At 37.8% G+C, this 26,696-nt stretch overlaps 1 protein-coding gene across 2 annotated transcripts in view; it reads right to left on the bottom strand.

The window, feature by feature from the left end:
• BZW2 (basic leucine zipper and W2 domains 2) overlaps positions 1-26,696 on the bottom strand; it is a 62,635-nt gene that overhangs the window by 20,099 nt on the left and 15,840 nt on the right. For both annotated transcript variants that reach the window (XM_005205173.5, NM_001104961.1), the window contains exons 2-6: positions 25,476-25,540; positions 14,617-14,793; positions 8,121-8,224; positions 6,628-6,693; positions 2,906-3,041 (exon numbers count right to left, since the gene is read on the bottom strand). In XM_005205173.5, the coding sequence (XP_005205230.1) occupies positions 2,906-3,041; positions 6,628-6,693; positions 8,121-8,224; positions 14,617-14,793; positions 25,476-25,533 (541 nt within the window). In that variant the 5' untranslated portion in view covers positions 25,534-25,540. The remainder of the gene's footprint in view (positions 1-2,905; positions 3,042-6,627; positions 6,694-8,120; positions 8,225-14,616; positions 14,794-25,475; positions 25,541-26,696) is intronic.

Raw genomic sequence — 26,696 nt, 5'->3', positions numbered from 1 at the left:
GAAATAAATGCCTTTAAATGGGGGAGGGAATAAATTAGGAATTATGGGTTTAACACATGCTGCTGCTGCTGCTGCTAAGTTGCTTCAGTCGTGTCCGACTCTGTGCGACCCCACAGATGGCAGCCCACCAGGCTCCCCCGTCCCTGGGATTCTCCAGGCAAGAATACTGGAGTGGGTTCCCATTTCCTTCTCCAAAGCGTGAAAGTGAAGTTGCTCAGTCGTGTCCGACTCTTAGCGACCCCATGGACTGCAGCCTTCCAGGCTCCTCCGTCCATGGGATTTTACAAGCAAGAGTACTGGAGTGGGGTGCCATTGCCTTCTCTGGGGATTAACACATACCTACTACTATTATATAAAATAGATAACCAACAAGGACCTACTGTATAGCACAGGGAACTATACTCAGTATTTTGTAATAACCTATAAGGGAAAAGAATCTGAAAAAGAATATACATCTGAATCACTTTGCTATATACCTGAAACTAACACAACATTGTAAATCAAATTTGCTTCAATTAAAAAAATGTAAAAAATAAAATTTAAGAAAAAAAGAAGAAATGCCCTGACACAGGAATTTATGTCCTGTCTTCCAGTTACTTACAGGTAAACAAGTCCAACTAATACAGACACCAGCTTTACCCAATGTTTTTCTTTTGAACAGCAGAGAAACTAAGCCCCTCCAGCCTCAAACTAAGACAATAAACATGAGCTAGAGAATTTTATGTTGTCAACTTGTTGACCTGGATTTTTAATATTATCATTACTTCATAGTCAATATAAAATTTAATATAAACTTGTGTAATTAAAAATTTTTTTTTTGCTTATATCATTTTTTAATGAAATTAAAACAGACATTTGTAGGGATCACAAATGTAGAAAATTCTTATGATGACACAGTTGTGATTTACTAAATTAACATATTTCATCCACAGCCATATTTATGAGACAAGAGTATTCAGTAAATTACTATTGTTATTATCACTTCCATGAAGAATATAATTTACAGGATTTCTAAGAATAATATATTTTCACAACTCTTTTAACAGCTAATATCAGCTTAATTAGCAAGTAATTAAATTTTAAACTCAGGTGTCATAATCTTTCAATCTTTGAATATAGAATTCTCATGAATCTAGAGTAGTAAAAGGAAACACTGATGTCTCAATTCCTTTTTGATAAGAATCTGAATGCTGTCTTTAATGTAATTAAAATTTTTAAAAAGGATCTTGTAATCCTCATCGTAAGTAAGAGAAATAAAGTATGCCTGAAACTAGGAGTCTAAAAAAAAAAATCAGGCTCAAACCTATCACTGTGCATTAAACGTGGCTCCTGGTGGAAGGATTGGAGAAACTTTGTACTTGAGATTCTGATGAGTGGATGATTCCCCTTGGCCATTTGTTGGGTGGGAAGTTGGGGAAAAGGTATAATTTCATAACCCTTTCCTATTTGGGAAGAAAAAGTTTAAGACTTTAGTTTCTAAAGATGGTGGAATATAAGGAAGAACCATATGACAGAGGCACTATGTCACTTCTATCGCAAAAGTATACTTTCCTACCCCTCCTAACATTTTACCATAAAAAATTTCAAGAAGAGCTTCTTACAGAAGAACAACTGAAAAGTAAACACTCATGTACTCAACATCTTGATTCTGCAGCAGTTAATATTTTGCTGTATTTGCTCTATCACATTTGTCCATTTATCTTTCTAATAATTTAATTTTAATACATTTCAAAAGAAATTACATGCATCATTTAAGTTCTTAATACAACCAGAAAGAATTATTTTCTGTTATAAATGCTAGGGATAAGTCTGATGTTAATTAACATTTACTGTTTACATTTTATCTTTTTCCCCTAGTATAAAATGGCTAGTACCATAAATAAAACATGAAGGATCACGAATTCTCTTCAGGAAAACATTCTAAAGTGCTATAATATTTTAACAATATATTAATAACAATTAGAGAGTCTAAAACTATAGAGAATCTCTAAATAATATGATTTGACTCTTGATTTACTATTCTTTTCTCAGTTATAAGAAAATTATAACTCATTTCACTGCAGGCATGAATGAGGCTGGGACTTCACATCTGTAGGAGTAAAACCCAATTCTAAGAAGAAACAGATGTTTTCACAAAAGCTCTTTTAATTTGTCTTTAAGAAAAAAAATAACTCTTTGTTTAACTGCAGTTAAAACTTGAATATCATTATCCTCCTACAAGAAAAAAAAAAAGCCCACTTCTGTATTATTCTATAACCATGTAATTGTATGTATGCCCATCAAACTCTTAAGGCCTTAAAATTAAAGCAAAAGTCTTAGGCAGCCGTCTGGACTTCTAAAACAGACATAATGAATACTTTAAAAATGTGATCAGAACGAACCTCTGAGCACAAGATCTTGAAGGGGAACAGTTCAGAAGAATGGCCCAAACCAGTGAAGTAAGAGTTTGGGGGGCATTTAGGAATGTGAAGGCCCATTTTTGGCTGTTCTACTAAATGGAGGCAAGTGTTTTAGGCTGGCATTCTGTTTCTGAGGGCAAAAAAGGCTAAATGTCCCACAAAGAATAAAGAGTCCTGCACAATGAATCACTGTCCCAGCAAAATATGTCAGTAAGCGTCTATGTTGAGAGAAACAGTTTAGAACTGATCAATTTCAGGGTCTTTGACTGAGACTTATGCCAAAAATTCTAGTTTATTATTATTCTTTGATTGTCTTTGTATAGGTGTGCATATTTTTCTCCTAAATTCCTACAAGAAACACATACAATCTTTTTATTGTTTGAACACACACACACAGTCTCTTACATGGAGCACGGATGGGCAGCAGAGAACGCCAAGAAGAGGTACTGGTATTTCTCTTTGGCTTTCTTTTCCCAGCTGACTGGTAAGAAAATGAACATGCGTACCTTCTTTGACTAAGCTGTCAGTGAAGAGACTGGTGAGGATGGTGGCAGGCAGGGTGCCGCTGCCCAGCAGGATCCCCGACAGCATCGCCAACTTTGTCTGCTCTGTTTCGGAAAAGGCTTTAAGGAAGAGGAGAAGCTGCGGGTCAAACAAAAGAAACCATGTCTATAAAGCAAAGGACTAAAGTAGGAAAATAGCAAACAGTGCACATCCACAGCTAGGTGGCTCCCAACTGACGGCTCACGGGTAGCACACTTACTCACTGGAGACACACACATATGTCCCATTATAAACTGGGTGCTATAGAAAGGGACTTTATCAGGCCTTGTTCCTTTCTCCCAAATTTCCTTACAATTTAGCTACAGGTAACATTCATGGGAAGGAAAAGAGGCATTTGGAGAACAGTGTAAACAGGTCACATAAATAACTGCAATTTGACTGTATACGACAAAGGGTAAACATTGCCAAGTGTCTTCTGAATACACTGTTGCCTTTCATTTCTTTGTATGCTCCCCTAGTGCTGCGCCCCCCACCACACCCCCACCCCACCCATTTTCTTTGCATTATAACAAAACAGAAGTCAATAAGCTTTGACATCTAGCATATACTTTTTTGAGCCCACAGCATACTTTTTTAAAACAAGACTGGGTAAAAAAGGGTTTTCAAGGTTCTTGATGCCTCTTTTTAAAATGGTGAGCTTCAAACTAGGTATTTCTTAGATCATAGAGTTTTACCACCAACCCCGGTGATGAGGTGATGGAGGATATAAGATAAAGAAAAGTTACGAGTGGAGAAAAGGCCACTGCTGTGGGTTGGAAAGAACAATTGTAATGAGAAGGTGATAATGCTGTCTGGGTCCTTCTGGGTCGCAGCGCTGCCAACATCATATCCCAGCAGTAGAGGAAGTGACAAAGCAGCAACCCCAGGAAACTCGGAAGGGAACGCAAAGCAAAGGGGCTAAACCCCACTTGCCAGGGTGAGTTCTAAGAGTATCCATGCCCTCCTTTTTCCTAACCCTCCTGGCCACCTAGTGTTTTGACTGTACTATATTTGTATTTCATGGCTACTTTTCTCTGTTTCAACAGACTTTAGGCATGTTACTGAGATTCCCCAGGGCCAAAAATCACGACTGGGGCTCTCCAGACTTATTCATTACCCTGTACCGATAAAAAAAAAATCACTGGCATAAATACAGACTTATTAAGTGCTTTATGGCCAATGAAATTCTGTTAGCTCTGTGCAGTGAATAGGGCTATATTAATGTACCATCCCCAACAGTTACAGAATTATTATATTACAGAGAGGTTATGTGACTCTCCAAATATTTATATGATGAGTAAGTGGCAGAACTGGAATCAAACTAGCCCATTTCACTCCCCATTTATGCCTTTTAAAGTCTCAATGATTTAAAGACTTTCTAAGCTCACTTTCTAAGCTCACAAGAAAAGAGGGAGTGAAAGAAATTGGTATCAATGGTTAAAGCTCCAGGGCGCGGCAGGAATGAGGTAAGAAAAAAACTGAAAAAAAAACTAGATACTTTACATCAATCTGGCTTTTTCCTCATTGTCAAAATAAGAAAGATACAATAATGAAAAACTGCCAAGATAAAAATATTAACACTATTTAAGAACATTAACATATTCATCAAAAACTCAATTATATTAGCAAAATGATGCAAAAGTTAGCTTTTCTTAAAATTAATATCCATATTGTTCAATTATACAAATAAGTATTAAAATCAGACACTACATGTAAAAAATGGATACTCTGAAAAACAAATAATTCTTGAAAGCATATTCATCAAATGAATCGAGTAGAAAGTTTTCAAGGTTCAAATGAACTAGGAGAAGAAAACCATGAGTGATATTACTGGGCACAGTGGTAAGATGTTTATTTGAATGCTTTAGTATCATTTTTTGGTCCTATCTATCCCTCTATTTTAATGACACACTTCTTATTTTCTAAGCATCTAGCCAAATAATGGACCACTTTAATCCATTCAAATGTTTTTCCATGGTAAAAAAATGTAATACACGCTAGTAGAATAAATCTAACATAGAATAATATAAAAATGTGAATAATCTCTTTAATCCTATTTCCTTAGAATAAACATTATTAACAGTTTGAGATGTGTCCTTTCAGATTCTTAAATGTACTTCTATATGCCTACATTTTATAAATAACTACATGTATACACATGCTTTTACTGAACTATACATTGATAACAGCTCAAACTCACTTAGTGGAGCAGAAAGTTTTCTGAACACTTTATGTATATACGCAGAGAAGGCAATGGCACCCCACTCCAGTACTCTTGCCTGGAAAATCCCATGGATGGAAGAGCCTGATAGGCTGCAGTCCATGGGGTCGCTAGGAGTCAGACACGACTGAGAGACTTCACTTTCACTTTTCACTTTCATGCATTGGAGAAGGAAATGGGAACCCATTTCAGTGTTCTTGCCTGGAGAATCCCAGGGACGGGGGAGCCTGGTGGGCTGCCGTCTATGTGGTCACACAGGGTCGGACACGACTGAAGCGACTTAGCAGTAGCAGTAGCAGTATGTATATATGACTATTTACGAAAGTCTTGATCCTGGCTTTCAACAAAGAAATCTGAGGCACAAAGAAATTAAGTAACTTGCTAAGGTTAAACTTCTGCCAAATGGTTGCTCTTTTACTTAACAATTTATCATAGATATTTCCTGTCATCAATTCATGTGGTTATGCCTCATTCTTTAACTGACTACATAGTATCCCACTGTAGAGAGAGACCACGATTTAATGAACCTGTCTCCCACCATGAAAATTTATGTTATGTCTCAATACTGTGAAGAACATCTGTATGCATATATAGTTGTATGTTTTCATGCTGAAGGATTTTTTTGTACGAAAGTAGAGCCACGGAGAATACAGATTTAAAAAAATGATTTTGCTGCTTAAATGTTTGCTATATATGGAACCATTTTGAACAAAGGGAAGCAAGAGTGGGTAAGCAACAAAGTAGATGTTGCAAAGTAACAAAGTTGATGGTTTCTTTATTCCCTTGGTTTATAATTTAGGCAGATATCTAAAATCAGAAGTGATGGCAAAGCAGCATACATACAAATCTGCAACTGCCATATACAAATAAAGAGGAGCTACAAACTAGAAAGGAACATACTGCAATTTCTGAAAAGAGGGCTTCTTTAATAAGGTGCTATTGCTTATTTGGCTATTTATTAGAGGTCAATTACTGTGCTAAGTACCTTACAGCTCATAGAAATTATCCCTACAACAACCATACATAAAGTCCATATTTTTATTGCAGCTATTTTATAGATGAGAAAAACCAATGAGATTTACACCCAGATACTAATTCCAAAGGCATGCTTCTATCTCCTTTGCTAAACAGCATCTTCTAAAATTAACGAATTTTAGTGATTAATAGCTGCTGTGCTATGCTCTTTCATAAGCTTTAACTAATTATATATTCTATAAAAATATTCCTTTGAACAAAGCATGCTGGCTTACATTAAACATGAAGGAAAAGTTCTAGGCTAATCGTGTATTTCTTTCTACAGCTATTAGCTAATGATCTGTCATACTCATTTCTTCACTCAACAAGCATTTATTAAAAGCTTAAAGAGGTCTGTGGTTCTCTGGACTACCACTATAAAAGCAAAAATTTCGTCCCTCTTCCTGTCATCATTTTAGCAAACAGAGTATATTACATCTGAATTCTTACCTTTTTCATTTCATCCTCAAATGCTTTTTCTAAATACTTATATCTCCTGATGAGTTTGTTGAAGACCTAAGCATAACAGAAACCAGTCAATATTATGTAAACAATTTTAAAAGGCAAACTCACCTCAACTACACGGGTCTACAGTAATAAAAACATGTAGTTAAACATTCTCCTACTGTGATATGAGAACCACAAACATTTCAAAAGAGTTATTATGACCTGGGGGATAAAACAGGATCAAAATGCACGTAGAAAAAAAAAAACAAATCCATTTGAGAATATAATAGGTGAGAAAACAAAAAATGACTTTGATGAAAATAAAAGGAATATAATTTTCAAACTGTGTGACACAGAGATGGAAAATATTAATAACTGAAACAAAGGGGATTACAGATACAATCACTGAGATACATGATGGGAGGAGATCAGAGTTTAGGGGAGATTATACTCCAGGTGAATACAAACATGATTTCAGCAGATGAGCAATAAAGACTACTGGCCCCCACAATCCAGTTAGAACTCTCAAGCAGGATTTCCCAGTGTGTCAGTGGAATCCTGGACTGTTTTTCAAAGAGGAATGATGCTTGTTATGGACCAAACATCTGTGTTCCTCCTAAATTCATACACTGAGGCCCTACCCCCAAAGTAACTCTAACCTCTGGGCTCTAATGCCTGATGATCTGAGGTAGAGCTAATGTAACAGTAATAGAAATAAAGTGCACAATAAATGTGATGCACTTGAATCATCTCCTTTCCTAATAGGCTGCTTGTCCTTTTTTTCTTGACTTACAGTTCTTTAATTAATCTGTATATAAATCCTTTATAGGCTTTATGTATTACAAGTATCTCCTTGCCTCTTTCTTTTGAACAGCTACCTGATAGTTTATTAATATGAATTACCAAGCTCTACTTAATCAGTAGCCTGTGAATCGACTTATGGATTTTCAGACCTATGGATTTTCATCCTTTGATGTTTTAGTTTTGAAGGATAGTGCTAAATGACTTCCCTGGTGGCTCAGACGGTAAAGCGTCTGCCCGCAATGCAGGAGACCCGGGTTCGATTCCTAGGTCGGGAAGATCCCCTGGAGAAGGAAATGGCAATCCACTCCAGCACTCTTGCCTGGAAAATCCCATGGATGGAGGAGCCTGATAGGCTACAGTCCATGGGGTCACAAAGAGTTGGACACGACTGAGCGACTTGACTTCACTTCACTTCACTTCACTCTCCCTAAAGCTGGGACCAACTTATATTCCAACAGAAATTATGATTCCTCATGTCTCTTATGGATGAAAGGTAAAAACGCTCTATCTTCCTGAAGTTTAATGATCACTGTCTTATTACGAGTGCAGTTAAGTATCTCTCCATATGTTTAAGAGCTACTGAACATTTCTATTAAAAAAGTGACCTGAAGAATTTCTGAATCTTAACTGTTCTTAAATCTTATTTAAAGGTTTCCCTTTCAGCACAACAATCTCTCAGCGGCAGGCCCTACCTGAGCATAGCTTCGGATGGTTTCATGATCTTCATTTGCTGAAAACACACAGTGATTGGTCATCTTGGTCTTATCACCGTCATCTATGCGTGTCCCTCCAGGGGCTAGTAAGAGAACGGTTAATGACCATTAGGGCAGCACTGAAATCAGAAGAGCATGTGTACAAGAGATCAATTCTTGCACATCTAGGAAAACAGTAAAAGTAGGTGTCACATAAACGTTCATAGAATGATGTACATGTGTAGATACAGAGTTTTTTAGAAGATTATCACCTTAGTAAAAATTGCGTTCAAGTGGTTGTGTTTATTACGAAGGGCTAATTAAATCTTATGAATAAATTAATTGCATCCAAATAGACTCGTGAAGGAGTTAACTTTTCCAAAAACTAATTCACTTATAAAAGATGTTTGTACGGTTTGGTTTGTGTTTTTGCTGTGCTGTGTAGCATGCAGGATCTTAGCTTTCTAACCAGGGACTGAACCCATGCTCCCTGCACTGGAAGCAGAGTCCTGACCACTGCACCGCCCTTGTTTATACTTCTATGATAATGCAAAATGGCTATTCGAATGTGTATTCCTACCACAGGGTATGGGACTGTTGATCTACATACTTGACTTCACTGGACCCTGTAAGTCTGGTTCTTACCAAAGTGTATCCTTAACCACGATAGCTAAACAATAACATTTACTCAGTGAATTTAATTCGATTATTCTCAATGTAGTTCCTGATGTTTCCCGCATCAGAACATGGTTCACTTTCCAGGTTTGTTACTAATATTTTGCTGGACTCCAGTTCACCAACACTAGTACTCTCCAGACCTGGCTTTTATAGTAGATCTTGATGGTTTCCACTTCAGTAGGTATCAAGAATGTTTCCTCCTCACTAACCCAGTTATCCACACAGTGTTGATCAGTATACACTCTGACCCCTTGTCATTTATATTTGATCACCAGCAGTTGCATTGGCTAGGAAAGAGTGTATTTTATTGTTGCTCATCTTTGCCCCCATACCCTATATAGTATCATGGAAGAAATGGACAAATAAATGGATTAGAACAAAAGAACGCCTTTTTTCTACCACTCAACTTTCCTCATTCAGAGGGCTTCCCAGGTGGCACAATGGTAAAGAACCCACCTGCCAATGCAGGAGATGCAAGTTCAATCCCTGGTTGAGAAGATCCCCTGGAAAAGGAAATTGCAACCCATCCCAGTATTCCTGCTTGGGAACTCCCATGGACACACAGAGGAGCCTGGCAAGCTACAGTCCATGAGGCTGCAAAAAGTCAGACACTCGTGCACACATGCTCAAAGGCTCCTCCTATAAGTGTCAATGGTGGCCATTACAAACATTGGTTGATTAGATGACCAGAGTCAGAACACTAGGTAGTTTTGTTTTCTGATTTTACTTCATCAGAATTAGGGTGGAAATTTGAGCAAGTCAAATTAGGTTAATAACTACTATACACTCAAATATTTGTTGAGTAGATATTTGTACAGGCCGTATTTTAGTGTTTTGATTTGAGTCATATTTCATACCTTTGGATGAGATGAGCCACAAATAGCCAATTGTTTCTTACAGTTTTATAAGTAAATTCGTTGTTAGAAAAGTCAGCTCCTTCAGGAGTCTGTTCTCATGCAATTAATTTATGCACAATTCAATTAGCCCTTTATAATGAATACAACCACCTAGAACAAATTTGTTTTGGGGGGAGGGGAACAAAATTTTATTAAGAGGATAATCTTCTAAAACCTCTGGACTAATGATTCCTATCTGATAGAGGTTATATAACTGAAAAGTCTGATTTGGAAACTACAGTCTTTAAAGAGGTAAAAATTAAGAACTGCATTCTCTTACAAAACAAAATATTTGTTAAACATTAATAATATGTGTACACAATAATAATAACACACCTCGCTTTTTTTCCAATAGTGGGACCAAGTATTAATTGCCATTTCTAAAAATTTTGTGAAATTTTCTGTTTTTCTCGAAATAGAAGAAAAGTAAGGTGTTTCTTGTATCTCCTCTTCAAAGTATACAATTGAAAAGCCAAGATAACTATTGTCTCAAGAATAGCAGTGGAAGCTAAATATTTTTGTGAATGTGAAGAAAACTCTTACATACTAAATTAGCAAACAAAATGTTTATATAAAAATAATGTGGCTAACTTTTTTCATTACATCATAGGTCTGGCCTCGGTAGATATCTGGGGTTATACTAACTGTGCTCATACACCGTACCAAACATTTTGTCCTACGCTGTTTTGGGCATATGAATGTGGCGTGAAAACATGAATTCTTTTTTTCAAACATATGTGGTTTATTAGGAAAAAAGCCTAACAGTGGAAAGACTGACAAAGAGCGCTCAATGTGTGTGTCTGTAAAATGAAGGTGGTGGTGAAGGAATCTCCCCTTGAACTCTAAGTTCTATGAGTAAGAGAGAGGCAAGATGCTGCAGACCTTGTGATCCTGGTATGGGCTGTAGCTATAAATTTGCTGATCATCATTATGGAGACGGTAAATGAAGTCTTGAGACAATCAATGCAAAGCATATAACTTTGAACATATGTGAGGTGGCAAATATGGAAACCTTGAGCCATATGAGAAGTGGCACTGAGAGAGGGAGTAGGGAGTCTAAATGGTCTATGAAAGGAAAGAAAGGGAAACACTTCAAGGATGATCAAAGGGTCAACAGTGCTGCCAGGAAAGTACTAAGAGCTGAAAAGGGTGCCCCAGATTGACGGGTGAAGTCATTTGTGACTTTGACAAGAACCAAAACTGACCAAAGATTTTCCTTGCACACAATTTACCAGTGTATCAGTAAAAGTTTATAACAGTTAAGGAAATTGAAAAAGCCAATAATCACAACAGGAAAGGTTCAATCTCACTCTTAATATGGTTTTCATTCTTTTCAGAATCGTTTGAGGTAACACTTATTATAGTAAGAAAGACAACAACATACTGCAGAGTAAATACAAAACAGCAGAGAGAGTTATTGTGTTTGCATAATATCATCCCATCCTCAAAAGTTTATGCACTTAGGTAAAGAAGATCTGTAGAAAAGAATTAACCAAATATTAACAATAGTTATCTCTGGGTATTGGCATTTGAGCACACTTCAGCTCAGTTCAGTTGCTTAGTCATGTCCAACTCTTTGTGACCCCATGAATTGCAGCACGCCAGGCCTCCCTGTCCATTGCCTACTCTCGGAGTTTACCCAAACTCATGTCCATTGAGTTGGTGATGCCATCCAACCATCTCATCCTCTATTGTCCTCTTCTCCTCCTGCCCTCAATCTTTCCCAGCATCAGGGTCTTTTCAAAGGAGTCAATTCTTCGCATCAGGTGGCCAAAGTACTGGAGTTTCAGCTTCAACATCAGTCCTTCCAATGAACACCCTGGACTGATCTCCTTTAGGATGGACTGGTTGGATCTCCTTGCAGTCCAAGGGACTCTCAAGAGTCTTCTCCAACACCACAGTTCAAAAGCATCAATTCTTCTGTGCTCAGCTTTCTTTACAGTCCAACTCTCATATCCATACATGACTACTGGAAAAACCATAGCCTTGACTAGATGGACCTTTGTTGACAAAGTAATGTCTCTGCTTTTTAATATACTATCTAGGTTGGTCATAACTTTCCTCCCAAGGAGTAAGCGTCTTTTAATTTCATGGCTAAAATCACCATCTGCAGTGATTATACTTGTTTTAAAACATCTACTTTCTGCTTCATTGACTATGCTAAAACCTTTGACAGTGTAGATCACAAAAAACTGTGGAAAATTCTTAGAAAGAGATGGGAATATCAGACCACCTTACCTGTCTCCTGAGAAACCTGTATATAGTCCAAGAAGCAACAGTTAGAACTGGACATGGAACTGCAGACTATTTCCAAATTGGGAAAGGAGTACATCAAGGCTGTACATTGTCACACTGCTTATTTAACTTACATGCAGAGTACATCATGCAAAATGCTGGACTGGATGAAGCATAAGCTGGAATCAAGATTACTGGGAAAAACATGAACAACCTCAGATGTACATATGATACCACTCTAATGGCAGAAAGTGAAGAGGAACTAAAGAGTGTCTTGATGAGAGTGAAAGAGGAAAGTGAAAAAGCTGGCTTGAAACTCAACATTCAAAAAACTAAGACCATGACATCAGGTCCCATCACTTCATCATTTCATGGTAAACAGATGGGGAAAAACTAGCAGATTTTATTTTCTTGGGCTCCAAAATCATTGCTAATGGTGACTGTAGCCATGAGATGAAAAGACACTTGCTTCTTGGAAGGAAAGCTATGACAAACCTTTGTCGGCAAAGTGATGCCTCTGCTTTTTGATGACAAACCTAGACAGTGTATTAAGAAGCAGAGGTGTCACTTTGCCGACAAAGGTCCATCTAGTCAAAGCCATGGTTTTTCCAGTAGTCATGTATGGATGTGAGAACTGGAACACAAAGGAGGCTGAGCACTGAAGAACTGATGCTTTTGAACTGTGGGGCTACAGCAGGCTCTTGAGAATCCCTTGGACTGCAAGGAGATCAAACCAGTCAATCCTAAAGGAAATTAATCCTGAATATTCACTGGAAGGACTGATTCTGAAGCTGAAGCTTCAAAACTTTGGCCACCTGATGCGAAGAACTGACTCATTTGAAAAGACCCTGATGCTGGCAAAGGTTGAAGGCAGAAGGAGAAGGGTACAACAGAGGATAAGATGGTTGGATGGCATCACCAAAGCAATGGACATGAGTTTCAGCAAACTCTGGGAGATAATAAAGGACAGGAAGCCTGGTGTAGTGTAGTCCATGGGGTCACAAAAAGTAGGACATGACTTAGTGACTGAACAACAACAGCAATTTCTGAGTATTGGGATTTGAGCACACTACAAAGTGCTTTTATACATGGACTTGAATTACCTATAACGATAATGAGATTTTCATAAAAAGTAGCAATAGAAATAAACTTGGCACATAGTGAAAGCCAGCAGTTCACATCAAAAAGGAGTGTGGAAGTGAATGGGGCCATGGACCAGCACAGATAGATATAAGAGCTCAGAGTGAAGAATTAAAGGGTAGCTTTATCTAGATAGGCTTCCCTGGTGGGTCAGATGGTAAAGAATTCACCTGCAAGGCAGAAGACCTGGGTTCAGTCCCTGGGTGGGAAGATCCCCTGAAGGAGGGCATGGCAACCCACTCTAGGATTCTCGCCTGGAGAATCCCCATGGACAGAGGAGGCTGGCAGGCTACAGCCCATGGGGTCGCAAAGAGTCGCACACAACTGAGTGACTAAGCACAGCACAGCACTATCTAGAAAGGTTGTATATACCCTGTCTTACAGTAGGTTGGCCTAAGCAACATTTCTCAATGAAAGGCACTTACACTATGCTGTGCAGGGCAATTTTTGATTGTACAGAATGTTCCTTGCACAGCAGAGTAGGTGGCATACCCGGCCTCCACTCCCACGTCTTTGTGACAACCAAAACACTTGCATATGTTTGCATTTGTCCTTCAGGTGGTTGAAAACCACTGACCTGGGGATCTGACCACTTGCAGTGATTTATGATTACCATAGGAAGTAGTTACCAAAACCAAGTTCTAAGAACAACTATGAGAGGAAAAATGAGTGGTCGTGATACCTAATAAACATTTAGATCAACACACCAGGACACTTAAATAGTATTCTGAAACCTTTTCCCCTGATGCCCCTGCTCTGTAAGACACAGTTTTTATTTTGCTTTTTACCTATTTTTAATAATTTCCAAACTTCTATCTTTAATCCTTTTAGTTACACACTCACAATTGTGAGGATTTTCTAAAAACTAAATACAAACTATATTTCTTAGGCATTTTTTATTGATTGATGAAATGATATTTAATGAAACACTGGAACTTCTTTTTAAACTTGTTGACAAAGTTAAATCTCACTGCTCATTGTACCAAAAAAAAGGGTGGATGGGACTAAAAAGAAAGGTGCGATGGCAATTGGGATTTAACTTGCAGGCAGATTCTTTATTGTCTGAGCCACTAGGTAAGCCCCTTAAATCTACTGCAATGATCTAGATAAGTGGTCTCCAACCTCTCTGACACCAGGAACTGGGTTCACGAAAGACGACTTTCCCACGGACTAGGGGTTGAGGACCCCTGATCTAGACAATCCCCAACTATAATGCAGAAATTACCCCTCCTAAATCCACTCCAGAAACATTCAAAGATTAGGGACACATAGGAAAGTTGGCTTTTAGCTACAGCAAAGTGGCCAACCATGTTGTCTGTCAACAAAAGTTCTCAGTGCTATGCCTCTCTTAACCAACAAACATTTCACAGCCACATCAACACCATTCCAAATCATAATCTAGGTAAAAGTTTTACAGACTCCCATTTGTATTTTTTTTAAATCAACTATCATGCATGTAAAGCTTATAAAGATTCTGTCTCATAAGAAAATATTTCAATAGAATTGAAAGTACATAATACTATAAGATGCTCTAGTATATGGCTTACCAAGCATACTGCCAGCCACCAGGATATCGAAGAGTGTGTCTGCATAGCGACGATAATCTAATCTTGAGCCTGTAGAGTCCAGAAACTTGGCTACAGCTTCAAGGTCATCACCAGCTTCATTAAGCCCCTGGACAAGTGTATCCCTGAAGACTGTGGGTTCGAATTTCTCTTTTTCATCTAAAATAATAGATAATACAATGGTTGTTTTACTTATACATCATATTGCCAAATGCAACCATAATTTCCTTTGCTCACTGGTTTTTATTTGATAGCATGGTTATTTAAAAGTTGAAAGACAATTAAGATTTTGCACTAATTTTTCATGTTAAAGCCCTTGTTTAAATATTCATTTAAGCAACTGATTTCCGCTAAATGGGGCCACACTTTAACACATTAAAAAGTTGATGATCAATCATTTGTATCACTCATAGGGTAGGCCAGTGTAACTATTAACTCTAACTCTCTAATAAAAAATAAAGTATAACAATCAAAAGTTTAAAAAATTTGTTCTATCCAGGATAGAAAAAGAAAATGACTCTGGGAGAATCATCTAAGAATAAGGGAGAATATAAAAACAAACAAAATAAAGACTGGGAGGGAGGAAATAAAGAGGGGTACCTCTTTAAAAAAATTTTTAATTGAGATACAATTGATATATGATATTAGTTTAATGATTTGGTATCTGTACATATTGCAAAATGATCACCATTAAGTCTAGTTAACATTCATCGCCATATATAGTCATATATTCTGTTTTGTAATGAGAACTTTCAAGATCTTATTTCAAGTATGCAACACAGTATTATTAACTGTAGTTACCAGGCTGTACATTACATTCTCATTACTTACTCTACAGTTGGAAGCTTGTTCTTTCTGAATACTACCTTCACCCATTGGCCTGCCTCTTCATACCCTCTCCTGCAACCATCAATCTGTTATCTATGAGCTTTTTTGTTGTTTTTATTGTTAAGATTTCACATATAGAGATCATATAGAATTCATCTTTCTTATTTCACTTAACATAATTCCTCCCAGATCCATCCATGTTGTCACAAACAACAGGGTTTCCTTCTCTTTATTGCTGAGTAGTGAAAACTTAGGTTGTCTCTATATCTTAGCTATTATAAATAATGCTTCAGTGAACACTGGGGTGAATGTATCTTTTTGAGTTAGTGTTTTCATTTTCTTCAGATAAATACCCAGAAGTGTAGTTGCTGGGTCATATGTAGTTCTATTTTTAATTTTTTAAAGGAACCTCCATACTGTTTTTTATAGTGGCTGCACAAATTTACACTCCCACCAAGGGTGTTCAAAGGTTCTCCTTTAACCACATCCTCACCAACACCTGTTACTTCCTGGAAGGATATATATTTTTTTTAACAAGATAAGTTATTCCAGAATATTTAAATATTTAATAAATACCTGAGCTATATGTTTATAAATCCAGCTTCAGAGAAGACGTTGTCAACCTTCCTGGTTGCATGACCCCTTGACAACCTTCAAAAGTACTAAAGTTTCCAAAGAACTCTTGTGTTTATGGATTATTACATCCATGGAAACTTATTTTATAGAAATAAAATTAAAACTATTTATTACATGAAAGATATTAATGAGAAGATAGGCACTGTTTTACACTTTTGCATTTCTTTAAAAGTCTGGAGTAATGGCAGATAGACAAATTCTCAAATGTACTGCGTCCAATTTGTTGCAATATCACACATCCTGAAACCACTGTTATACTCCTGAGAGAATGTGTGAAAGGGGAAAATATTATCTTGGTATTTTATTACGAAAACAGTTTGAATTTTGTAGATGCCCTGAATTATTTCAGAGGATTTAAGGATACAGATACTATGTAACTTTCTCTCCTCAGCATACTCTAGAGAGACTTCTAGACTTCTAGAGTCTTCTAGAGTCTCTCTAATAGAGAGACTTCTCTGTGGAAGGTCACTTTGGAGTAAAATCTTGAACAACACTGTTTTACACTTTTGCATTTCTTTAAAAGTCTGGAGTAATGGCAGATAGACAAATTCTCAAATGTACTGCGTCCAATTTGTTGCAATATCACACATCCTGAAACCACTGTTAAACTCCTGAGAGAATGTGTGAAAGGGGAAAATATTATCTTGGTATTTTATTATGAAAACAGTTTGAATTTTGTAGATGCCCTGAATTATTTCAGAGGATTTAAGGATACAGATACTATGTAACTTTCTCTCCTCAGCATACTCTAGAGAGACTTCTAGACTCTTCTAGAGTCTCTCTAATAGAGAGACTTCTCTGTGGAAGGTCACTTTGGAATAAAATCTTGAACAAAGTAAGGATCACTTGAAAAAAAGTGAAGGTAACAAACTAGATGTCAGATGACGAGTTAAAAAAAATGACTAGATAAGACAAAGGATCTAACATTCAGTTCAAAGAATTTCACCCTTTCCCCCTTACAAAGACTGAGTCGGCATATGGGGAAAAGGGGCAAAGGATGACATCCCCCCAGAATATTCTATCGTAAATGTCTTTAGAGAAGTAGATATTGCAACTGTTTTGTTTTGTTTTGTTTTTTTAAGGAAGAAAGAGGAGAAGAGAATGCTATGGAAAAAAGAAACATTACATGAATAAAAAATAGTTCTTGGAAATGAAAAATATGATAGAAAAACTTAAGAACTCAATTGAAGAGTTAAAAGAGAAAGCTGAGAGTATCTCTTAGAAACTGACAGAAAAGTCAAACACCTACATAATAGAAGCATAAAGATAAGAAAAAGAGCAGACTAGTCAAATGTCCAAACAAGTGAGTAAAAAGATAATTTTCTTAAAAAGGGAAGGATTTAAAACTTTCAAGAAATTTCAGTTTTAAAGGAGATGTGAGTTTCCCAATGAAAGACTATTTGTGGACACAGCACAAGGACTGAAAGTGGATCCACAAGGAGTATTCGTTACTGTGAAACTGCAGAATAAAGCAACTCTCTGAAGTTTCAAGCGCAAAAAACCAAATCACATACAAGGTGTCAAGAAACTGAACAACCTTGAATTGCCCAACAGAAATACCAGAAGCCAGAAGATATTCCTTCAAAATTCCAAGGAAAAACAATTTTCAACCCAGAATTACAGTGTTTGGTCACACTATTAATTAAACATAGGTCAGTGGAGTTCAGTTGCTTAGGCAAGTCTGACTCTTTGTGACCCCATGGACTGAGCACGCCAGGCTTCTCTATCCATCACCAGCTCCTGGAGCTTGCTCAAACTCATGCCCATAGAATTGGTGATGCCATCCAACTATCTCATCCTCTGTCGTCCCCTTCTCTTCCTGCCTTCAGTCTTTCCCAGCATTAGGGTCTTTTCCAGTGAGTCAGTTCTTTGCCTCAGGTGGCCCAAGTACTGGAGCTTCAGCTTCAGCATCAGTCCTTCCAATGAATATTCAGGACTGATTTCATTTAGGATTGACTACTTTGATCTCCTTGCAGTTCAAGGGACTCTCCAGAGTCTTCTTCAACACCACAGTTCAAAAGCATCCATTCTTTGGTGCTCAGCTTTCTTTATAGTCCAACTCTCACATCCATACATGAACTATTGAAAAAAACCATAGCTTTGACTAGATGGACCTTTGTTGGCAAAGTAATGTCTCTGCTTTTTAATATGCTGTCTAGGTTGGTCATAACTTTTCTTCCAAGAAGCAAGGGTCTTTTAATTTCATGGCTGCAGTCACCATCTGCAATGATTTTGGAGCCCAAGAAAATAAAGTCTGTCACAGTTTCCATTGTTTTCCCATCTATTTGCCATGAAGTGATGGGAACAGATGCCATGATCTTCACTTTTTGAACGTTGGCTTTAAGCCAGATTTTTCACTTTCTTCTCTCACTTTCATCAAAAGGCTCTTTTAGCTCCTCTTGCTTTCTGCCATTAGAGTGGTGTCATCTGCATATCTGAGGTTATTGTTATTTCTCCCACCAGTCTTGATTCTAGCTTGTGTTTCATCCAGGCTGGCATTTTGCATGATGTACTCTGCATATAAGTTAAATAAGCAGGGTGACAATATACAGCCTTGACGTACTCCTTTCCCAATTTGGAACCAGTCTATTGTTCCATGTCCAGTTCTAACTGTTGCTTCCTGACCTGCATACAGATTTCTCAGGTGGCGGGTCAGGTGGTCTGGTATTCCCATCTCTTGAAGAATTTTCCACAGTTTGTTGTGATCTACACAGTCAAAGGCTTTGGCATAGTCAATAAAGCAGAAGTAGATGTTTTTCTGGAACTCTCTTGCTTTTTTGATGATCCAGCAGATACTGGCAATTTGATCTTTGGTTCCTCTGCCTTTTCTAAATCCAGTTGAACATCTGGAAGTTCTCAGTTCAAGTACTGTTGAAGCCTGGCTTGGAGAATTTTGAGCACTACTTTACTAGCGTGTGAGATGAGTGCAATTGTGTGGTAGTTTGAACATTCTTTGGCATTGCCTTTCTTTGGGATTGGAATGAAAACTGACCTTTTCCAGTCCTGTGGCCACTGCTGAGTTTTCCACATTTGCTGGCATATTGAGGGCAGTACATTAACAGCATCATCTTCTAGGATTTGAAATAGCTCAGCTGAAATTCCATCATCTCCACTAGCTTTGTTCCTAGTGTTGCTTCCTAAGGCCCATTTGACTTCATACTCCAGGATGTCTGGCTCTAGGTGAGAGATCACACCATTGTGGTTATCTGGATCATTAAAATCTTTTTTGTATAGTTCTTCTGTGTATTCTTGCCACCTTTTATTGATATTTGCTGCTTCTTTTAGGTCCATACCATTTCTGTCCTTTATTGTCCCCATTGCTACGTAATAGCAGATTAAACATATATTAAAACATTTAAGGCCTCAAAAATTATGTTTCTCATTTACTCTTTTTAAAAAGCAATTGAAACAGACACTCCACCAAAATAGGAGAGTAACTCATGATTTCACTATCTTATTAAGTTATGAGATCCCAGGAAAAAGAGAAAAAAATCTAAGAGACAGACAACAGTACTTTTCAGGATAGTAGGAAAAGGGACATTTCAAGCTGTACTGTTAACAGCTGGACAACTGGTCTAAAGAACAAACTGAATGGAAGAGTGTTTTCCAATACAATCATACAGTATGAAGTGATACATAGTTAGAATTCCTTCAATAAAATATCATTGTTAGAATTCCAAAACTGCTTATATGAAGAGATTTACATAACAAAGGAAAGTGTGGTGCTGCCTAGTTTTATGGTACAGAAAGCTAAAATCATTGACTATAAACTCATTTAATCCAAAGTGAAAATGGTGTTCAGAAACATAAATAATAGTTTAGCCCTGAAGACCATGTACCAGGTCAATGATATAACCCCTAATTAAGAGTCTAGCTAAAACTGATAAAATGAAAGAACACAGACCAAGAAGAGGATTTTGCAGGTGGGTGGGGGGGGCGTGAAAGAATCCTCGTATCCCACAGCAGGAAGTGCATCCATAATACACCTCTCCAACAGAAACATCAAGAAACAGCCAAGTAGAAGTGCTATGTGGTCATAGAAATGCAAATGCTAAAAGAAGCAGTTAAAGGTTAGAAAGAATACTGCTGGAAAGCAGACTTGCTACTGTTGCAACATGTTTTGCAGAATGGTTTGACTATTTAAGCCATGTATGTGTGGACTATTCAAACCATGTATGTGCATGACTTAGATACAATTAAAAACTACATTTTAAACCAGACAGCAGCTATCTGGTTTGTACAGACTGCCTACCTATGGTGTAACAGAAAGGATGTGTTGTAAGAGGTTAATACCACAACCTCAGAAGCAGAGAAGAATGGCATTCCCAGTACCAGTCACAGTCACGCAGCATAGGATTCCACGAAGACAGATGTAAATTAACTTGAACACTATTTGTCATGAACAAGTGATAAAAGTCCCTTTGATTCCATAAGCAAAACATTATGCAGACAAGAACATGCAAATGTTGACTGCAGGGGAAAACATAATTAGGGTCTTGTTGTGAAGCGGGGGAGGGAGAGAATGGGCACCCTACAAGAACAGATCATGGGTGTGGGAGGGGCAGGCAACTGTGACCAGAAGGACAAACTCACTGGCAAGTGTCATCCCCCTGCTGGGCGCCCAGCTAAAGGGTAATTCTCCTTCCACCTTGGGAAAAAGTTCTGTTTCCTTTAATGCAAAAACGCGAGAAGTCAAAAAGGACCACAGGTTGCTTACTAAGTATTAGTCACTCAGTTGTGTCCAGTTCTTTGTGACCCCATGGACTGTAGCCAGCCGGGCTCTTCTGTCCATGGAGTTTTCCAGGCAAGAATACTGGAGTGGGTTGCCATTTCCTTCTTGGATCTCCTGCATTACAGGCTGATACTTCACCATCTGAGCCAATAGGGAAGCCTGTTAAGCTTATTGAAACTTGTGACCAGCTCCCAAAATCAACTGAGGCCACCCACATAATGGCACCCCATTATTAGGATGTTGACTCAGGTGGCAGAACAGACTTTTTTGATGGTTTGAAATTATAAATTTGAAGCATTGGAAAATATAAGTTGGTCAAGAAGGTACAATTCAGACCAAGCTAGAAATACAGACAGCTTTGTTTTGAATCTAACAGACAACTTAAAAACTTTTGCTTGTGAAAAGGCCTTCACCCTCCAGTTATACTTTTTCAAAAGACTTGCTAAGGGAGAGAAAGGCAGTATATTACAGCCAGAGATATTTCAACAGTGAGTAATAATGCAGTAGGTCAAGATGCTCATGTATAGCTTGGGAATCTTAAAAAGTCATGACGGCCTGGGAGGATTAATAATTCTCTTGCAGGATGAAGAGCAGAACTCCCACGTGCTAAGTTAAGTGTTCATCTGCAGGAATTTAAAATTCCTGTACAGGAAAATGGCAAGAACGTTAATGGAAGTTTGGGGAAACAAGACAATATTTTACCCAAAGGTTCTTTTTCACCTTAAACAACCAACAGTAAATATGATATGTATTTCATTTGAGGACAGTGCAGCAGAAATATCAACAAAATTCTAACAAAATTATGACATTGCTCCCTTGAGTTTCCATTTGGCAGGTCAAAGCTCCCCTGAGGTGGGAACGTTTTGGGTCTGTGTTGGTGAATTACAAGTGTGACACTGAGGAGTTAGTCATAATCACCCTTCTATGGCACAGAGAGAAACAGGTCTTTTTCTGACGTGCTTATAAGTTATCTAAATACTATTGCTTTCTCAAAGAACTATGGTAACTGGGAAGATATCCCAACATAGTGACAAAAATAACATAAGCTACCATCTTTTTCTGCAGGTCACTGAGGTAGAGAAAAAGAATGCAAAGTATCATGGATTTTCTAACCATACACACAGATTGACTTCCAATATATATTACCTTAAATGATTCACTTCATTAGTTCCTAACACCATTTATTACAAATCTTAAGAGTTATTTAAAACCGCCAACTCAGATCCAAAGCCTCAGAGAGAAACCTGAGTACGTGGTCACTCTGGATGCCTGATGTTTGGTCATTTTTTCTCGCTCCTATTTTCACTAATTTTAATTGTATTTTTCTACAAAATTTAGAGGGGGATCACTTGAATTATTAAACATTTCATCTCGCTCATTTCATCTAAGCATGACAACGGCTCAGGCGAGAAGTGTTCATCCTTCTTGGATTCCCAAAAGTCACAGTAGAAAACATAATTTCTTTGGAGAAAATTTTATAAGTAAGATGTGCATATTTCATAAAGGATAAGTTCTATATGATGTGCCCCACTATAATGTTTGGGCTTCCCAGGTCATGCTAATGTTAAAGAACCCATTTGCCTATGCAGGAGACATAAGACACGGGTTTGATCCCTGGGTTTGGGAAGATCCCCTGGAGGAGGGCATGGCAACCCACTCCAATATTCTCACCTAGAGAACCCCCAAGGACAGAGGAGCCTGGCGGGCTACAGACCATGGAGTCACAAAGAGTCAGACACGACTGAAGCAACTTAGCATGCACACACCATAATATTTCATTTTGATGTTAAGAAGAAGAAAAAAGAACAAAACATTTTTAGACTGACTTGGCAGGGAAGAGCATTAGCTGTGCTAGGGAATAGTTACAAACTGAAGACAGAGCTTCAGAAGACAGCCTATTAAAATGACCTTGAAATATCCTCTGCAGATTTATTTTCTCAGCTCTATGAAATTGCCAACCATTTATCTGAAGTCAGCCCCAACATAATAGCAAAAGAAAAGCCAAAGCACGATGAATTGTCAGGAGGCAGTTCACTGTTATGAAAAGCAGAAAATGAGGCTGACTCCATTTTTTCCCCCAGTCAGCAGTTTGCACAAAATGGCTCAAATGGAGCTTTAAATCCCCAACAGACCTGAGTTATATAAATCTAGATCAACTGGCAAATTATAGATAACATATTTCTGGGTGGCTCTCTGTGCGTACTCCTGAAGCAATGAGACGCAGGCACAATCTTGCCCATCAGATGAATCAGAGGCAAACCAGTTCAGTATGAGAGGCAACCTTTCCGTTTCAGAACTGACCGACTGTAAGGGCCAGTTTACTCGTTGACTCATGTTTGCTCTTGTGCAATCCATCCTAAGGCCCTCTCCTGGCATTGGAGCTCAGCTACCGTGAATCAGCGTCACGTTAAGAAAGCTGCCTGAGCTGAAGATCCAGGTCTGAGATTAACACGTTCCCTCAGTGGGCAGGTGGTGGCAAACCTTTCTTCACCTCACAGTGGGGCATACGTTAAATATTATCACATTACCAGGAGCAAGAATACCTTAACTGTGACTAGATTTCTGATTAAGTCCTTTGGAAATCAACGACGTCATTTATTTATTTATTTTTTTCCCAAGACTGCTTTACACAATGAGACAAAGAATGCATGCTGGTTTCGGCACCTTGGATGGCTATCTGCTTCCAGATTTCAATCCTCATTGTGTAAGTGGGGACACAATTTCTAAAAGGACTAAACACAGGCGGTGGTTCAGGCTATACTTGTACTTCGTTTATGGGGATGAGTCAAGGATGCAAAAAATAAAAACATAAAAGCATATAAGACAGAAATACTGTACAAAATAACTACCTTTTTGGTTTTTAAAACTTTTTTTTCATTTTTTAGAGAGAATGTGACGTTTTTTGGCAGGCAGCATTTATGGTTAAATTTAGCCTTACTGCTACTGAGTGATTCTTATAATCTCTTCTTATTCAATTGACCCATTGTATTGAGAAATCTTTTCTTTCTACTTGACCACACTTGGCTGCTTCTTACACAGACAGCACTTCAAGAGACCCTCAGCTACAGACACTGGTGGGGAATGCCAAAGGCATCTGACACAGGTTAACAATCCAATAATTTAGTGCTAGACGACCATTACATAGCTTCTGTTTCATAATCAGCAGTGAGGCCTTCGCAAAGATACTCAATCACACTTTATCTTTACACATGATACTTCCTTAAATATTTTTCAGTCACTCTCCTCAGTGTTAGTCATGCCATATTTCATACTTTAAAAAGTTTTCCAATCAAGTTTTAGCTCAACTATTCTTAAATCCAAGAGGATTTCTGTATAATTATGCAAAACTGGTTAAATATTTAGAATACTTAAGAATTCTTTATACAGAGAAATGGTAAGATGAACATGAAAGGAGTCACTCACATACAGATGTTTTAACAGCCACCATCAAACTGGCTTTATCACTACTTTTCCCACAATAAAAGACACTTGAAAATATGAATTTTAAAGTTTTAAAGATATTTAGGTAAATTTCATTCGACTTTCTAAAATTCTGAAACGGTTACAGCTCTTTTATATCTCTTTCCTTTTACATCTCTTAGCTTTACTATCTTTGCATATGAACATTTTCTTAAAAACATAAAGAAAGCAAAAACCACAAGTGCAAAGGCAAATGTCAAAAATAGTGAAGTTTATCAATTGCCTTCATAGCCTCACATGAGACTAAGGCAACCTGAACAGACATAATTACCCTCATTTTGTAGCTAAAGACACAAAGCTCAGACAAGTTAAATGCCTTGTTCAAAAATCAAACTCCTAAATAACTGGCAGTTCTGAAGCTGGAATGCAGAACTTTAGATTTTACAGTCAGAGCTCAAAAGACAGGAATTAGTGAGGTTAGGTGGAAACAAAGATAATACTAATTCTTCTTTGTGGAATTAAGAAACCTCACATAGAAGTGGGCTTCACTGGTAGCTCAGCTGGTAAAGATCCCCTTGGAGAAGGGAACGGCTAGCTACTCCAGTATTCTGGCCCAGAGAATTCCATGGACTGTATAATCCATGGGGTTGCAAGGAGTCGGACATGACAGAATGACTTTCACTTCACTTCACTTCAGCTACAACTGGAGTCCAGACATGCCTGTAGGGGGAGCTCTTACACCCTCTCATGCACCATCAATTATTCCAAACAGGAAGAGACTTAATGCCCTCATCTCTAGTCTCCAACAGAAAGCTGTTGCCTACTTTACTATCCAGAAGGAAGAAGAAAACTTTTCTCCACCTAACCAAAGCCCAGCCAATCAGAGAGTGTACCAGTGCAACCTATGAGAAGCCTCCATACTTTGGACTTCCAGCTTCCTAATGTGACTCTTGGGTTATTACAGCCCCTCTCAGCTTCCCTCTTTTCTCTACTAGAGCAAGTTCCTCATCCTTGTTCTGATTTGCCCCATAGTTCAAATATCCAGAATTGCAATTTCTTTGGGCTATTCCTGAAGAAACTGGCCTTTTCTAGTAAAATAACTGGTTTTATATTGTTAAATTTGACAATCTCCAAACTTATATATTGATTAGAACTTTAAATAACATTCCTCACCTCCCTGCCCTCCTTGCCCCCGCCATACACACACAAACACAACACAACTTACCCCTTTTCCGAGTTTTGAACCGCTGGCCTGTTAGCACTGGCTTCTGATGCTTATTCATAAAATTTCTGAAAACAAAAAAATAAAGATTATGTGCTTCAAATAAACAGCCCATATAATATATTTCCAGTAAGTATGTTTGACTTTAGTCATCTAAATATACTTTTCAAAATGAGATAATTGTAACTACTGAACTAGCAAAACTTTTAAAGTTTAATAATATCTAGTGTTGACAAAAGACACAAGGATAATAACCATAGACATAAACTTTGGCATAAGGGATAAACTCCATGCAATACTTTTGGAAAGCATTTGGTGAATATAAATATTTACATGTACAAAACCTATGGTCCAGCAATTCCTTTACAAGGAATTTCTTCTAGTTATACCCACATAAGTATGTAAATATACGCATGTGTATATAAAAGGATTTAGTTGCAACATTGTTGGATGCATAAATAAATGAAAAAGTCAAATACCCATAAACCTGTATCTGGTTCCATAAGTTATAATAAGCCATTGAATGGAACTATGAAGCATTACAAAATGAATTAGATGCAAATGTACTACATACGGCCCTGCTACCTCTCTGATCAAGCTTCCTACACTTACGTTTTCCCATCACTCACCCCTCTAGTCACCCAGCCCTCTGCTTTTCCCACTGGGCCAGGGAAGGTCATTTTTCTTCTGGGAAGACTCTTTCCCAAGGCATTCATGTGGCTTTACTCTCTGCACACAAACACCTCCTTTTCAGAGAAATTCCCAGGCCATCCCGACTAACAAGGCTCCGTGTCTTTCTCTAGCTTTATTTCTCTTCATTGCTCATAGCAGCCCCTGGCATTTTTTAGTATTTGTTTGCCATGGTCTATTCCCCTGATGACAGTGTAACCGCCCTGTGGGCAGGGACTTCGCAGGTTTTACTCAAAATTGTATCTTTAGCACCTAAAACAACACTGAGAGCAAGTATTGAATAAATAATTGTCAATAAGCTGTCATACTGAGAAAGATGTTCAAGGGAAATTGTGAAGGAAAAAAGCAAATTGAATAAAAGAGTGCAAAGCATAATTTTTTGGTTAAAAGGAGGTACATGTAATATTTGCTTTTCTAGGCAAGGAACATTTAAGAATGAGAAAAGAAACAGTTTTTCATTTGTTTGTTTACTTCAGAGGATGCAAATGTGGGCTTTTTAATTCTTCTACTGGACTTAATAATTTAAAATATCAT

Source organism: Bos taurus, chromosome 4 (genome assembly GCF_002263795.3).
Source record: "Bos taurus isolate L1 Dominette 01449 registration number 42190680 breed Hereford chromosome 4, ARS-UCD2.0, whole genome shotgun sequence".
In the NCBI taxonomy this organism is placed as follows: domain Eukaryota; kingdom Metazoa; phylum Chordata; class Mammalia; order Artiodactyla; family Bovidae; genus Bos; species Bos taurus.
This window is presented reverse-complemented; position numbering and strand designations above follow the sequence as displayed.